Source organism: Crocodylus porosus, unplaced genomic scaffold (genome assembly GCF_001723895.1).
Source record: "Crocodylus porosus isolate Cpor-Errol unplaced genomic scaffold, CroPor_comp1, whole genome shotgun sequence".
NCBI classification, from domain to species: Eukaryota; Metazoa; Chordata; order Crocodylia; family Crocodylidae; genus Crocodylus; species Crocodylus porosus.
Genome location: NW_017728907.1, coordinates 38,663,934 through 38,681,675, shown reverse-complemented (window position 1 = coordinate 38,681,675; position 17,742 = coordinate 38,663,934). Strand labels below are relative to the sequence as shown.

General features: G+C 40.9%; 1 protein-coding gene across 4 annotated transcripts in view; it reads left to right on the top strand.

The window, feature by feature from the left end:
• SAMD13 (sterile alpha motif domain containing 13) overlaps positions 1–15,999 on the top strand; it is a 23,185-nt gene extending 7,186 nt beyond the window's left edge. For 3 of the 4 annotated variants that reach the window (XM_019531189.1, XM_019531188.1, XM_019531190.1), the window contains 2 exons: positions 8,443–8,554; positions 14,835–15,999. In XM_019531189.1, coding sequence (XP_019386734.1) covers positions 8,443–8,554; positions 14,835–14,978 — 256 coding nt within the window. In that variant the 3' untranslated portion in view covers positions 14,979–15,999. Of the gene's footprint in view, positions 1–8,442; positions 8,555–11,420; positions 13,356–14,834 lie in introns of those variants that run through there. The other variant, XM_019531187.1, reaches the window with a different exon arrangement.
• Positions 16,000–17,742: the final 1,743 nt, after the last annotated feature.

Genomic DNA, 17,742 nt, shown 5'->3' with positions numbered 1-17,742 from the left:
TCAGCTCAGCCGCAGAGCTCCTGCTCCTGCGGCTGCCAGAAGGGAACTGCTAGTCAGGCTCCGGCCTGGGCTGTTTATAAAGGCCCGGCCCTGCCCCCTTCTGGCCACCTGACCCGCCTGGTGGCCCTGGCAACCGGCACCTGAGCTGCCCGGTTGATTGGCAGCTCAGTTCCTTTTGCTTCCAAGGCACAGGACACCTTGGTGCTCCTGTGACAATGATAATAAAGTATGTTAGGGTGTCAAGAACCTTAAAAAGATGGTCTAGTATTTTAAATCTAGATAAAGAAGCAACTGTATTAATTAAGGCAGAGCAGATTCAGGCCTTTGATCTCTGCAGTTTTTTGGGCTGTTGTACTTTGGTCATGCTAAAAGCAAAGACAGTTGTATTTCCCCAAGCAGAACTCTGATTTGTTTATATTTGTGCATGTATAGAGAGAAAGCAGCTTAAGCTGCAAGTATGTTGGTACCTTCCATCTGCACAGTCACAGAGGGTATGTCCACATGTGCCAATTTAAGATGCATTAGCCATTTTTAAGGTGCATTAAGGGCATGTGTCTACACATGCATTTCCTTCATGCACCTTAAAAATTGTGATTTTAAGTTATTTGCACCTGAATTTGATACATGTAGAAACAGGTATCAAATTTAGGCATGGATAGCACCTTAATGCAAGAGTAGATGTGCTAAGGCACATTATGGCTGTATGTCAACTGACTTGGGACTAACTTCAGTCAAAGTCAGCCTGCACGCTGCGTTAATGTGCCTTACTGTGTGCATGTGTAGAAGTGCGCTGAAATGGCCTTAATGACATTAGGCAAATGTGCATTAAGTTTAGGCACACATAAAAGTTAGTGTAGACACACTCAGTCTGAAGTAACAAATGTCTTGGTCTCTAAGGGTGCCTGACACAAGCTGGGAGGCTGCTCCATTGCACTGTAATTACAGCATATGTGAACAGACTAGATTAATCAAGTCTCCAGTATGATGGAGGAGGAGGGGAATCTCGAAATGGGAGCAGTAAGTGGCACATGTGCTGGCCCAAGGAGTTTGCTGGGAGGAAGCAGGACTCTCAAATGGTGCAGCAGCGCCTTGATGGCAGAAGTGTGCTCCAGCTCAGTCTCCTGTCTTCCTCCTCCAAAGACAGAGAGATCTCTTTCCCTGCTGGCTACCCTGGCATCCACATATCATGAAAGGTAAAGGTAACGCATGCATGGGTTTTGTCTGAAAGCAGGTATTTTAAACATCTGCGACTTGAACCTGGGATTTTTATCCCTTTGGATATCTAGGGCAGATTCCTCTTGGAGTCAACATAAAGACAGTACTGAGCACAAATGCTGCACAGCTGCTGCGTGCCATGGCTTCTGCTGGGGACATGAGCAGTTTTCAGAGGCATTTGTCTCATAGGTGCACACATCCCATGGTGGTAAGTGTAGTCCCAATTGTAGGCAGATAAATGAGAGAGAATGTTTCCAGTCTCTCCCCTCCGCATCTGATCTGCAAAGATAGCTAATCTCTCCTTAAAGCTCCCCTTCCCATGATGCTTGCAAGACAATTGGCAATGGTTAAGTTCTTAAGCATGACAGCAATGCAACTCCTCAGCATAATCGTTGCTTCAAGAAGCTTATGCAGCACCTGGTTACCCCATAACAAGCGCCCTGGTGACAGCCCTCAGAACTGGTGAACTTCCTCTCCTTTAATCGCAGGTTACAATACTTGTAATTCACATTAATCTATGCAGAAAAAATATACATATAATATGCCATACACATCTCTCAGAAATTATCTTCAGTTAGGAACCTTTTCTTTACTGTGGGTACTTCAGGGGTGAACCAGTCAAAACAAGGACAGTTTACCCGTAGATTCATATGATAAAGACTTATCCACTGAACTGAGGATAGCTTTTTAAAGTCGATGGGGACTGTAATTAAACTGAGCAAAAACTTTGTAATCTAAATGAATGTATATGGGGTGGATGTGTGTGCTTGTCTCCAAAAGGAAGTATTCAGAGGTAGCTGAAGGGGATGTAGATAGATTTAATGAAATCTGTTTTTTTCACAGCTGTATGTTTCAAGGTCTTGCTGCTTCCACCACATGGTGGCAATAAAAGAACAAAACATAGGGACTGTGGTGACAAGTACACTTTATTCATTATCAGTGTAGCTGATATCTAGATATCTACTTGGCCTATAGCTTTAAAAAACTCCCCTCACTCAAGGTCCAGGAAGAGTCTATGCCTTATGAGGCAGGAATGTGTAATTATTTATTGGGGCAAGTTAATCCCAGATACAGATATACTAAGGTCAGTGCAGTTACAGCTAGTGAGTCCAAGCCTTTGTGTATTTTCTGTACTATTATTATACATGGAGAAATAATATACTCAGTTTAAAACCTTTTAAATCATAATTTGAAGTAGAAGTAACCTTGAAACTAAAATCTCTTTATAAAAATAGATACAGAGGCAATATTACAGGTTAGATCTTTTATCTGATGTGTGGGAAGGAATAAGTAAAATTAAGCACTTTAAAAAAAATTTAATTTCCAGCGTTTTAAATGAGAGATGATGAAGTTTGTCGGTGTGATATCATAGGCATAGGCTTTGCCAGTGCACCAGTTGATGTAGTACTTGTCTCTATATTCCTACAAAGTACTGCTCTGACTGCCCTGAAGAGTAAGGGGACTGAGGTGTTCATAGTATGTTTTAATTTTTAAGCATCCCAGGTTGAGCAGCAACGCTCTGCGGGAAGGCATTGTTTATTGACAAAAAACATCTGAGGATTCTGCAGTGCATTCCCAGTATTCAGCTGAGGAGTGAGATTTTTGGTCATTCCAGAGATTTTTGGTCACTGCAGATATGTGGCTCAGTTCCCTTGAAATCAATGAAAATAAGATGAAATACCGTATTATGCGGTGAGTGTGAGAGGCTCTTCCAGGCTGGCCCTTTGTAGTATTTGGATCGTTCCTGTGGAATTCATTTGTCATAAGTGACAGAAATGCTTTTGAAAAAGGCCAAACAAATGCTTTTGTGCAAAGTAAAGTATACACTGGTATATAACTCTAGAGTCAGAATTCTGTTGATGCATAGACATGCAAATTCAAGGAGCCAGAGGAAAACAGTAGGCACAAAGTTGACCGCCCTCTCAATCAAATTTCAAACAGTCATAAAAGTTGGAGACACCAAAGAAAGAAGAGAACTTGGAGCCATCTTCTGTGATTCTGCTTGTTGCTCTCTGATTTAAAAACAGCAAGGACACCTTGGGCTCCTTACTGACAGAGGTTATCAGTGCGTATTTCGTTGCAGTCAGTCTTCTGTCCACTCACACACAGTGATTTGGTATCTAGCGAGGCTGGCTACAGGCACCTGTCTACTCAACCTGAGTAGGACAGGGCAGAGATGGTGTGGTAGAAAGAAGAACCTCTTGAAGAACAAGCCAAAACCTACCACCTGATGTATGACATTTATGCTGTATGCGATATGTCTCTCTGTGGACCAGGACCTTTTAGTGGTGGAGAGACTTGTGTTGTGTCCCATGATCTCTCGCTCCTGGTAGGGTCAATCATGGTGAACAGGCCTGAAGGGAGGTTCCAGACAAACCACGGTCCAACCCAAAGTCCTCAATGGTGGATCCGACAGAAGACGTCAAGATTTCAACAGCTGTAAAGAAGAAAGAAGGCTGCAGCAAAATGGAGGTCTCCTGTCATTTAGTGTCCTCCTTTGCCCCTGCGCCCAGATCTCTACCTTGTCAAGATCATGTAGTTGCTGTTCCTGTTCACCAGCTTCCTCACATTAAACAAAGTCATGCACAGGCTTCTACCACAGGAAACAATGCGGTCTCCTGTGCCAACTTCCAAAAGCCCTGTGGCAATGGACTACTGGTGATGGACAGGACTAGTAAATCCAGAAGTCTCCAGCCACAAATCTTCATGGAGACAGCAGTAGTCTGATGGTCTTCTTGAACCTAGCTTGAAAGGGGGAGCAATTCAGTAGCTGTGCTACTGTGACTGAGCTGCCCTATTCAGGATCTCCTCTACTCACTCTACATGATGAAGGGGCTAGAAAAGGTGCCTGAAACCTAGGCTGTCTTATCTGCTCCTGTCTGGGTAACCATGTCCATTGGGATCATTCTCTCTGCAGTCACAAACAGCATAAGAAGACAATGAGTTTCACAAACACCTTTATGGATAACCGAGACAACAAATGACCAGAAAGAAAAACTGCCATCAACTCCAGGGAGCTAGTAAGATATAACATTGAAATTGAAGCTCTGAGTAAGACAAGACTACTGGAAGAGGTTCAACTGAGGGAAGAGGTTGGAGGCTGCACCTTCTTCTGGAAGGGGAAACCATCCTAGGACAGACACATTCATGGCATTGGTATTGCCATCAAGAATCAGCTCGTCAGACAACATACGTCTTATGACCCTCCGTCTTAAGCTCAGCAACAGCCAGTACACCACCACCACCCGTGTGTATGCCCCAATGCCTGATGTTGATGATGTCAGAGCGCAGTTCTACTCCAACCTTAACCACATACTGACCCACAAGGAGGATAAGATCTTTCTTCTCAGTGACTTAAACACCAGAGTCAGATGTCACCTGGAACTCTGGAGTGGCACCACTGGGAAGGAAGGAATAGGGAAAGTCAGCTCCAAAGGCATCCTTGTGAGCAAATGCATGGAGCACAGTCTTGTCATCACAAACACCATCTTCGGGCAGAGAGGCCATCTAGAAACACCCTTGTTCTAACAATAGCATAGTCGAGAAGAAGCCAGTATTTAGAGCCTATGACTGGATGGATATCTATATCATGTGAGCCGCACGAGGAACTGATGACTGCTGAACAGATCACAATCTTATCAGATCCATTATGAACATTCAGCTTGCTCTGAAACACCAAAAACAGCCTAAACCACTACAAGGGACTCTCAACACCAAATCTCTTCAAGACCCGACGATCTGTAAGGATACTCCACTGATGTCTCCATAAAAAGATCTCTGCCCTGTCCACAAATAAAGGCAACATTGAAGAACTATGGAAGGGGTTTAAAACTCCCATATGGCTTGTGCTGAATCCATTGGCTATACTGTCCATTGACACCAAGACTGGTTCAGTAAGAGCTGAGATCCAAGCCCTCCTTGACCAGAAGAGAAGGACTTATTCTGCTTTGCAAGATGATATCTCATCTCAGCAGGAGGATGAGATGTATCAGTTCCTCAGAGCCAAAGCTCAAAGGAAGGTCTGGGAAATCAGAAATCAGTGGTACCAAGATAAAGCCAAAGAGTTTCAGCTTTATGCTAACAAACATGTCATGCATAACTTTTTCCAGGGAAGAAAAGCCATCTACAGCCCAACTTCTCATGTTCCAACAGTCTACAACAGGATAGCTTAGTGCTTCTCAAAGACAGTGAATATATCCAAGCTAGATAGAAAGAGCCCATTGAGGCACTCCTGAACTAAGCTGACTGTAGCAGATACTGCCATTGAATTCATCCCCCAACACCCTGAAAGGGTATCTGTTACCACCCCTAGAAGAAGTTTGCTATTCCAGCAAGGAAACCAAGAACAAAAAGGCTACTGGACTGGATGGCGTACCTGCTGAAATCAACATGTCTGGTGGTAAGGAACTGTTACTGAGATTCTCTGAATTTATTCTCCAAACTTGGAACAGTGCAGAGATTACTGGGGATCTAAGGAATGCCAACATTGTGACTATCTTGGGGAAAAGAGGTAAGTTTGTATGTGGTAACTATTGAAGTATTGCCCTCCTTTCTACAGCTCTTGTCTGCATCCTCCTGAACAGTCTTTTACCTCTTGCTGAGGAAGTCCTGCCAGAATCTCATTATGGTTTCAGGCTATCCTGTGGGGCAGTTGACATGATCTTTGCCCACCAGGTCCAAGACAAGTGTCAACAACATCAGGACTTTTATATGACCTTCATTGACCTCACTAAAGCTTTGGATTCCATACATTGTGAAGTGTTGTAGAAAGTACTGACCAGATTTGGATGCCCTGAAAAGTACATCAATGTCCTGAAGCTTCTCCACAACCAGATGTTTGCAACCGTTCTACGTAGTGAATCGGAGACAAGATCCATTAGTCATTCAAACTGGGGTCAAGCAAAGAAGCATCATCACCCCAGCTCTGTTCTCCATTTATTTCGACAGTCATCCTGGTTCTCAATGAGGACCGCCTTCCTTCCAGAATGAACACTGAAGCACCCTCCATCTGTTCAATGTTCAATCTGGGTCATTTTTGCTCAAAGACCAAAGTACTCAAAAAAAACCGTCCTTGACTTTAATATGCCAGTGACTGCACCATCCTTGCACATACTAAGGAAAACCTCCAGACCACATTGGATCTTTTGGAGGAGCCTCCAAAATTATGGGCCTCTCTCTCAATATCAAGAAGAATAAAGTGTTCTATCAGCCTGCCGCAGGCCATTAATGTGACCCCTCTCTGCAAAATACCATTGAGAGAGAGAGAGAGAGCCTGGAGGCAGTTGAGCCTTTCCCTTACCTCAGTAGCCATCTCAGAGAGTGAATATTGGTAAGAAGATCCAGCACAGTATCTGGTATGTAAATGCCTCCTTTGGGAAATTGCTTTAACATGTCTATTCATTGCAATGTCTGGGAAGATGCAAAGATCCAGCTCTGCAATGCAGTCGTCATCCCCACTCTGCTCTACAGATACGTAATATGAGTGACCTACCATCATAATCTCAAAGCAGAGAAGAGAGAGTGGAGGAAGAAGGAAAAAGAGAGGAATCCTAGCCTGCAACCTGCTCTCCCCTGTGGAAAGGCCTGCAACTTCTGCAGACAGATCTGTGGCTCAAGCATCAGACTTTTAAATAATCTCAAGACTGATCAATGAGCCGTGGTAAAGATCATCCTCAAATCAAGGGATTGCTGATGTATGCAATACCAGAGTATTTTCAGAAATGTAATGTATGCAATACCAGAGTAGATCCTAAAATTAGATCCTGGGCTTGGATCCCAGTTGTCATGATTCTGGCAATTTGGGGGATTGTCTGTTCACCAGGAACAGTACAGCACTGACACCATGGTTGAGGAAGGGGGCTGTATAAGTGTCTACATAGATGGCTGAAGCATGAAATGTGTATGAACAGGGATGAGGCCCTCTGAGCAGCAGGAACTCTCTTCACCATGAATTTGGCTCTTAGTTTAGGTGTAAGCTACAGATATGAACCTTACAACGTTGCCACTGCTTTCACTGTTAGCTCACAGTGTAGTTCACTGTTGACCAACAGATGCATGGACCCATTTGATACTTCATCGCAACTAGACATTGAGCCATTAAGGACTATTTGCTGGCTACGATGATCCAACCTGTTTGAGGAACATTTATGGCAAACTTCTTTAGTATTTTAAAAGTTCAAGCCATAGAAGCATTTTAGAAAAGTACTGATAGTTGCTTCCTTTGAGTGTTTCCCACACAGTTCATTTCCATAAATTAGTGGTTGAAAAGGAAGCCAGGCTAGCTGCATGCAGCTCTCACCAACACCTTGCAGGAAAAAGTTTATCTGTGAGAACATGGCAGGCTCAGGATAAAGGACCCTGCCTGAAATTGCTCTGAATTAATAACCACTGGGTAGCATTTATAGATTTCATAGATTTTCAGGGTCAGAAGGGACCTCAGCAGAACATCGAGTCTGATCCCCTGCCCTGGGCAGGAAAGCGTGCCGGGGTCAGATGACCTCAGCCGGGTGTTTGTCCAGTCTCTTCTTAAGAAGGATTTGTTATTTCTGCTCCTAAAACAGGTGGCCTAAGTCAACTGAATAAGGAATCGATTCTGATTATGTTCAACAGATGTTTTCTAGGGCTCATAGCTGATTAGAAAATCCATAGATTTGTTAAGTCTTAAAAGCAATTTTGGAGAGTTGTGTAACACGAGTATTTACAGAGCTTATCACTGTATGTGTATCCCTGATTTAGAAAAAATATGTAAGTATATATTCTCATAGAGGTACGTACAAAGATGTTAATCTATGAAGAAACATAATTTGATCTTCAAAAAGACTGGAAAATCAAGGACAGTACGTAAGAAATCTTTTGTGCAGAGCTTGGTAGAAGAAAAGTGTTGAGAGACCAGAGTCAAAGTCTCAAACATGGCAGGCCCTGGGCTCCAGTGCCAGGAGGTTGTGGGAGAGTTTGAATGCATCATTTTCAGTGCCTGGGTAAGAGAGGCAACTTACCCTGGCTAATTTCAAGATGGGAATCCACGTGCTCCTAAAAGGAGAAGCATCCAGCAGTTGTGTGTTGACCTTGTTATCAGGTCACTAAAGTGGGAGACAATATGAGCAACCATTTTGTTTCTGTATAAGGGCCCCAAAAGACACCTGCCATCTTACAGAAAATATAGCTGGGGTGCACACACAGGAGTATGTGCGCATTTAGTGATTACTTGTCTGGATTTGCATTTTGCAGTTCAGTAGAGAACGGGCGACCTCCTGACCCTGCTGACTGGGCTGTTACCGATGTTGTAAATTACTTCCGAACTGCAGGATTTGAAGAACAAGCCATTGCTTTTCAAGAACAGGTAACTTGGGAAGCCTGTGTTAACCCTTCAACTGCCACAATGCTTTGACACCTCATTGTGCCACAGGGGCTCACTGTACAAAAGTTACTGCACAGGCAATTGGAGAGGGCTTCTTGGAAGGGATCATGTGTGTGAATGCTCCTGGGGTTTTTATTTTTGCATGCTTTTTCCTTTCATGAAGCACTGCTGGAGAAAAGCTAGTCTTGTAGTTTAAGCACTAGTCTGGAAGCTAAAAAAAAAAGCTGTTCCTGGCTTAGCTATAGTCTTCTTGTACAACCCTGGGCAAGTCACTATTTCAGGTTCACTGTACATTAAATAGGGATAGCATTTTCCTACCTTAGAGATGCATTGTGCAGGTAAATCCAGGAATGCATGGCAGATGCTGATGCTTCAAAAAGCAAATTGCTGTGGAAGAGCATGTCAGCAAAGTGGGGCAGGGGCTGCTTTGTTCAATTTGAGGCTTTCTCTCTTGGTTTGGGTAAAGGGTTCCAGGCAAAACTTAGCTAAAGAGAGAAGGAAACAGCATGTTGAAAGTAGAGGAAAGAGCTCATACTCCTGCATGGCAGCTGTTTCTCTGCCATGTGAAGGATCCATGGCCTTAAAAATGGACAGAAAGGGCAACCAGAGAGTGAATTACACTAGAAGCTGATAAGGAGAAATGTGGAGCCATTCTCTTACCCATCACTGCTTCAAGTTTGACCCATGCCACAACTGACCAGGGAGAGCTTCAATGGCCCATGTAAAAAGACTCTACAATTTACATAACCACCATGAGATGGTACCAACTAATACATTTGCTGGCAATATCTGTCAGCAGCAAGGTTGAATGATTGAACAGGTCTTTGAAACTGTGCCAGCTGCACACTGCTGAGGCATATGAGTGGGACAGTGTCAGGAAAATTGCTTGCTTACGCACTGCCATGTAGTGCATATGTAAATCCAGATTTTAGAAACCAAGGCTATCAGTCTGGCTCACACTTTGTGAACACTAATCCCCAGCTGTACAAATTTGGGGACGTAAATTTAAACAGCAAAGTTTGTATTAATGTAGCAGAATAAGTGGTCTGTTTTTTTGGGAGGTGCAGTATTTCTGGGCATAGCAGCACTCTTAAATATCAGGTTCAGGTGCCTCAGTATGGGTTTAGCTGCCCAAGTTTAAGTCTCCAAACTCAAATGCTTTCCCCAAATGGTATATTTACAGTGAATGAATGAATGAATACCAAAGTAATCTGATCTGATGAGAGAGGTGATGTTCTGGAAACACTTTTCTTTTTATTCTTTACATCCTTCATTGAGATGTTATTTCCTACAGTTCAGGATCTGATAAATTCAAAAATACTGGCCTGAAAAATCACACTGATGAGCGGAAGAGTATCAATCTCTTTCCTGACAAGCTGTTTCTACCTGTTTTCTTTGTTTGCTTTTTAAGATTTTCTACAAATTATAGAGTTCTGTTTTGGTGAAGTAAAATTTGAACTGGGAAGAGAGCTGTAACATGCATTTGAATCATATTTTCCCTCTCCCAATACAACAAACCCATTTTAATGGACCTATGATGATTACCAAAAGTGATATTTTGCACATATTTTAAATATTTCAGAACCTGTATTCTGACTCTTTGCCACCTTCTGATATAGTGGTATATTGATATACCTCCCTTGAACTAAAAGACTGCTTATTTAATTAGAGATGGTTCTGAACTTGTCAAATACTTCAGTTTCTCCATCTATCCATCTACTTAAAATTTGCCATAAACTCTTTCAGAGGTTGAAGGTCTAACCTCTTGCGGTCACCAAAAAAAGCCTGCCACAGAGCTGTCTTAGCATTGTTTTGCACAGTGCAGTTAAATATGATAATGAATACAGAACGCTTCAAAAACAAATGTGGCATTGAAAGAAGAATAAAGTTACCGTCTTGCACTGGGTTAATTTAGCTGATTTAAGAGCTAAAAAAAATAAAAACCCAAATGTAATTTGTAAGTACAGTGTAGTAGCTAAATTATGTCTTTTATTCTTGTGGGAAAAACTAGCTTTGTTTTGGGTATTTCCCCAGAAGGGGTCAAGTAGGCTCTTTCTGCAGCTGTTTTTAATTTGTTAGCATATTTTATATTTCAAGGGGTACATTTAACAACACAATAAACTTCAGAGCAGTTCATACCAGAATCAAATGGTCCCAGGCACATCATATACACATGTGCCCGGGACAGCTGCAATTTGAGCCGGGGTGGAGCAGGCCTGTGGCTGGCTGGGCTGACTGGGTGCAGTAAAGTTTTGGCCCAGTAAAGTACTCCACTGTCAGATGGTGTTGTCCCCCAACAGTACTTACTATTCTATAGCTGAGTTAATTAGTTTACTGTGCCCTTGTACTGGTGCATATGTGGACTGTGACGCTTTACTGCAGAGCTAATTAGTCAACTCTGCAGTAAAGCACAGGTGCAGATGCACCCAAGATGAACAAATAAGCAGTCAGGTATTTTATCTGATTAAGTTTAATAATTCTTGATCAAGAAGATCACCTGTGACTCCTTTCTGCCCACACAGGAAGGATGGTTTTATGTGTAGGATGGACACAGACTAAGGATTCGGGAACCCTGGCTTTTCTTTCCGACCCTGTGGCAGATGCCTATGTGACTTCAGTCAACTATCTTAACGTCCTAGTGCCTCAGTTAACTTGCTGATAATGTAGCAGTAAGAACTCCTAACCTTACAGCGGCACTATTAGGCCAACCCACTAAGGTCTGGGACAGACATTGCATAACCCGATTTGAGCCAAATCGGTTAAGTCTGATACTACATTCAACCAGGTTTATCTCAAACTGGTTTCAGCCATTTTCAAACTGGTGTATGTGCACTGAACATCTGCTCTGTTACAGGTTTAAACCAGTTTCTGATCATCACTGAAACCGGTTTATGTGTAATGTCTGTCCCTACCCTAAAAGAACTGTGAGACTACAGGATGGAAAGTGTAGAAGCACAAAGTACTTTTATTTTATTAATTAGAAGAATATAATAAAAATACAAGTTATCTTGATGACAGTGAGGTGGGACGGCTGCCATGGGTTTGTGGGGAAAGCTGCTAGCCATCAAGATTCTGTTTATCTATGTATTTCTGTTAGTTGTTGCGTCTCTAAGGCTCCTCAGATTGGTTTTCCCCCTGGAACCCATCCATTGTGGCAACACAGCAGGACCAGTGCCAGCATTGCCCTTCTCTGCTGGCCTCTGTCTACTCTCATACATGGTCACAGAGCAGACAGCAGGGGTTAATACTGCTTCAGGATTTTCCACTTTCACTTCAGCAATTTTCCAAGGGACAGGTATGAGCTGGTCCATCTTCTTATTCCTCTTGTCCCACTCATGTGGAGGGGAAATGTGATTGTGTTTGTGTGGTAAGAAGTAAGCTACTTCATCTACCTATGGCCTGGAAAATTGTTCTCCACTGAACTGTTTCCTCCTCCATCATTAAGAAGAGGGAACACAAAGATCATTTTTGTTTACAGGGGTTGGACAAAACATACACCTATCTAGGAATTATTGGAAAATGTGACTTCCAGCTTTGTAGACCACTGCACCTTTGAGTAATGGAAACTAATTCTATGCTGTCTTTGGAATGAGCTTATAATTCATGTTTTGACTCTTTTGTAAAATGCTCTGATGTACTATATGTAACAGTAAAATTCTCAGTGCCAGTACCAGAAATAACCCCACCGATATTCTTGGCTGCATCGTAGCAGAGGTTTACAATTCATGGATGCCATATGTAGTTCTCTGTAACCACTGGCACAACAATTTAACCAATGGGATTACAGAATGCAAATGAAGTAACATCATCAGTATGGTTATTCTCTGATGTCACAATCACTCTGTGCCATCAATGACAACTATCTTAAAATTAAACCACTGACTTTTTGTGTCTTTCTGACAAAGAGACCTTTATAAAAGCCTAATCATGGAGAAGCATAGAGGGATGCTTTGTTTATCGCTTTATTTTAATTTTTAAAAACTTGCAGTGTTTCTTCATATACAGCTGAGAAGAATCACTTTCACTGAATCTTCTGTGATTATTAAGAAGGAGATCTTCATTTCATTGTTGAGACAAGATGGTGAATTATTATGAGGTTCTAGGAGTGCAAAAAAATGCCTCTGCTGATGATATTAAAAAGGCCTACCGAAAGATGGCTTTGAAATTGCATCCAGATAAAAATCCAGAAAATAAAAAAGCAGCAGAAAGGGAATTTGTTGAAGTCCTTAAGGCATATGAGGTTTTATCTGATGCCAAAAAACGGAACATCTATGACAAATCTACTGAAGGAGTTTTAATTAGACAACAAAGAAAAGGTGGAGGTAAAGGTGAAAGAAAAGAAAAAGATAGGAAGAGAGAGAAATTCAAAGAAGGGAAACACTTTGATTCTGAATTCACATTCGGTAGCCCGTACCCAAATGTTTTTGGAGGAACAGATGCCTTTTCAGGGAAACTCTTGGATGATGCACTTGAGGCCTTTTCTGACGTTCCTGGAAGACTCCATGGAAGAAGACGCAGAGGCAATGAAGGATATTCTGTCTCTATTTTTGGAGCGTCTCCTATTTCAGGGACTGGATTTACCTCATTTGGTTCTCAGCAAGCTCGTGGCTGCTCTTCATCCACTATCACTTCACTCAACAACAGTGGGAAAGGCAACTTCAAATCAATCATAACAACCAGCAAAATAGTTAATGGTGTCAAAGTCACCACCAAAAGAATTGTGGTGAATGGAAGGGAGAGAATAGAAACCATTATTGACCATTAAAATTCTCAACAGCAAGTGGTAAGAGGCCATGGATATAATTGAATAACAGGTTATTGTAAAGATATTATCAGAGATGTTAAGCTATGACATGTTGTTTTAGGAACTAACAGGAATAGTTAGTAGGGAGATTTCAAACAGCTTGTACTTTGTTTCATGTAGTTTAAAGAAAAGTATTTATAAACAGCTCTTCCAGATTTAGTGTAAATGTACCATAGATTTACGAATTATGTCTTGTATTGTTATGCATCAAACATTTTAAAGACTGAAAATATCTATACATACATGTATGTCTATAATTTCTCTGCAGTTTGCATTTATTAAACTTTACCTAAGACACTGATCACAGTTCAGGCAAATCAGTGTGAACACAATAATGAATCCTTTGTTTCTCATGATTTTGACTGTGAACCAAAATGCTCTCTGTCATGAAGTTCACATTTCCTGGACAAACGACACTGATATAAATTTGTAAAAAAATAATAATAATAACCACTAGAAGTTTGTAAAAAGAAAATAACAATATATTTTGGGGGGGGGTTGCATAAATGCTGACAGCTTAGAATATTTTAATAAACAATTAACTATATATTATAGTGTAGGAAAAGAGGTTTGAGTACAAGTTATAAACTGTTTGTTAGCCTTTTGTGAACAAATTCAGAATCCCTAAATGCTTTACTTTATTAAATCAAATTACAGAAAAGGCTGTGTAGCATAACTGCATCAAGGCACATAGTTCTCAGGAACTCAGCATCCAAAAGTAATTCACTTGAGCCCTTTGATGCCAGTTATTGCTCATCAGACTCTGCTGTGTGTAAAGCTTCTATGGGTGTAGTTTGGAGAGTGTCATATAATATTATTGCTTTAAAAAGATAGTTTTATGCTTAAAGCACAGAAGTAGCTGTTAGGGGATCTGGGTTCTATTTCTGCCTTTGTGATCATGGAGAAGTTATCGACAATGAATTTTTCAAAAGTAATCTCAGATGGACAGAGCATGAGACGAGAAAGCATGATTGTCCTAATTTCACAGACAGGGAACTCAGACGCACAGAGATTTAGTGACCTGGGTCACACAAAACAATATCTAACCTAATTAACACGAAACTTAGATCTCTGAATCCCAGTTCACTGCCTTTCCCACAAGACTTCTTTTCCCTTTCTGTCTAATACTAAAACAAGCTACACCATCTGTACCTATTCATTTGAAGTAAACATATGGTGGAAGGAAAAAATCTCACATATGGATGCCTCAAGATAGGCGCCTGCATGAATGACACATTTCCTATTGCTGCTGGGATCCATGGACTTGGCAGGTACCTTAACACTTTTGAAAAGCAGGGCAGTAGTAGCCAGTGTTCGTTTGCAGATGTTCAACATTTAGAAAAGATCAAGCCTTTATTTTTTATTTTCATTACTGATCCTCTGTTTTATTTCTGTCTGTTGCAAAGCTCTCATTAGATTTATACATCGGCCTTAATTATTCTTTAATTCTTCTTGTAGGAAATAGATGGGAAATCATTACTACTGATGACCAGAAATGATGTATTGACTGGACTTTCATTAAAACTGGGGCCAGCTTTGAAAATCTATGAGTATCACATAAAACCTCTACAGACGCAACATCTAAAGAACAATTCTTTATAGCAGACTGTCTCTTTGGGGTAACATTGTGCCTCAAATAATAAATAAGCAATTTGGTTTCATATGATGGAACTATGTAAAGCAAGAATATGTATGTTAAGAATTTAAACAAAATGAAAATATTATATATCCTATTGGATAGATTTGGCAATGTAGTGCACTAAGTCTGGATTCAGAGCGGTGGTTTGAATTTTCAGATGGTACCTAAAAATTTTCTCTTTCAGCTTCTTCACTGAAGACACTGGGGTAGTCAGATGTTTATAATATCCTGATGAGAAAGGGAAGGTTTTTTCTTCATTTTTAAGCCATACAAGAGGTTGACTTCTAAGAGTTACTAAAAATACCAAAACAGGTTTATTTACGTACATCTCTATGGTTGAAACAGCAAAAGTAGATTTTGTTTTATGCCAAATACCTGCTGCAGTTACTGCTCCTTGTAATTTATGGAACTAGATTGGGATTTGCCATCTCACCCTTTTTGTGCAGAGGGTCCTATTTTTGACCTTATTAAGGTTTACTTGTGGTATGTTGCAATGTTTAATGCTGTACATACAACTAATGTAGCCCCTTCTATAGCAGAAGGCGTTGCTGACAGTTAAAACTGCGTTGCATATTTTGGGTGTCATTTATATTTTCAGCTTGTTTTCACCCAGTTTTAATAGTAGTTCTAGATAAGGTATGGTTGTTTTTAAAGAGCCTGTATTGCTTTGTGAAATAAAAATGTTTGTTTTATTTTTTTTAATTTAAAACAACTTGTTTTCTAACAATTTTTGCAGAAGGTTGTAAAAATAAGTTCTGCACATTTTTTAATATTATTGTATTTCATGGTGTTGTAATGAATAATTTTTTATGCTTTACTTGACTTATGGCTTAGATGCTTGTTTCCAAAAACTTGAAAAAAGCTGTCTTGTTACCATACATCTCTGTTAAAAGAGAGTCTTGTTCAATCTGTTTGTACCAGTTCTCTATTTGATAGGCTGCTTGCTATTTCAGTAAAACATTCTTTATGTTTGGATTCAGTTTTCTTTAGAGTGATCAGCTGTCTCAGAATTATCTTAGTTGTAGTTGTACCTTTGTTGTAGCATATGGAGGTTCCTAATACTCTTTCTCCATTTACACAGTAGCATGAAGTCAGAAGGCTACTTGATGTTCTGTGTTGTCATTTCTTTAAATGTTTTGCTTTCTTATCTATCCATTCACCCTTTTGGCACCTGATTTTCATCTATTATAAACTGTAGGAGTAAGAACTTGCTGACCGCAAACATGGCAAGTTCCCAACACTTCTAACTCCCTGCAAATTTAATTTGCTCATTTATCCACAGAAATTAATGCTCTTACCCTCTGAATGGAAGTTATTTTCGTAGAAAACCATTTCCTCTATTACTTTTGATGTTCTCAGTGAGGACCTATGCAAAACATGGGAAGTGATAGTACCGCTGTACTCCGAAATGGTTAGCTTCAGCTGCAGGACTGTCCTGTTATCAGCTTTCCATTTTAAGAAACATATAGAAAAACTGGAAAAGGTCCATTAAATATAATACTGTATTTGTAAGTGCATGAAGTAATCATTAATACACATAATACAAAGAATTTATATCAATTTATTCATTGACTGTAGAGAATGACAGTTGCCAGTTCAAACCTCTGCAATGTAACAAAGCTGATTTACTCAAGATTTCTTTGCAGTTCTTCTTGCCATGTTTTAAGAGCAAATGACTTTGATTCAAAAGCACCCAGACCCATTTTCTCTCTTGATCAGTATTTTGAACTGGCTCGTGCAAGCAGAGGCAACTCGCTAGCAGGATGAAAAGGAATTTGGAGGCAGCTGTGGAGAATAGTAGTGAGTTGGTTACTATCTGTGATCGTTGCGTTTCTTTACCATTTTGTTAGCTTTCCTTTGCTGTCACAGTCTCTGCACGGTCCACTGCTTGGTTTTGTTTTATTAAATGATTGGTGGTATTTTTGAAAACCTCTGCTTCAGAACAGATTGTGAGTCATTTGAAAGAGGAAGCCAAAGCCAGATGTTTTCAGCTAACAGACCCTCTCTTTCCCTCACCAGACCTGTAACTTATGAAGTGTTGAGCCAGAGACTATACAAGTAGTCTATTCACCTCTCTAGCTACAGACACACAAGGAAGGCATGGTCTGCTGTTTTGCTCCTGAAACGGGTCCTATACTCCCAACTCACTAATGGCCACTGCTCTAGAGGTGGGCAAAAGACACCTTGGAAACCTTAAAAGCCAATCTGAAGAAATTTGATATTAATATCAATACCTGGGAGACTTGAGCACTGAATCATCCCTTGTGAAAGACAAGGCATTGGCCATTTTGACCAAACCTCACTATTAGGCCTGTGTGAATAGGGAAGTATTTGAGTTGGATTTGGAGTCTGCCGATTTGGAGGACAGTGATTCGATTCAGATTACTGTCCTGAATCGAGTTGGCACTGTTTTGGAGAGATTAGGTGACTCAGTCATAGACTAATGGGGAATCACTGAAATACCTATAACTTTGTCATTTTTTTGTCAGATTTGGATGGAAACAGCAGGGATGATAGCCCCTTCTGTGGGCATGAGGCCTGCCAGGTTTCAAGGAGATAAGAACAGGGGTTTCTGGGAAACTGCAACTAAAACTGTTCAAAGCAAAACTCGTGACGTGTGACTGTGTGTATGTGTTAAGGCACAGTGGGAGGAAAACAGCAGGCATGGTAGTCCCGTCTGAGGCCATGAGGCCCACCAGGTTTCAAGAAGATAGGTGCAGGAGCTTC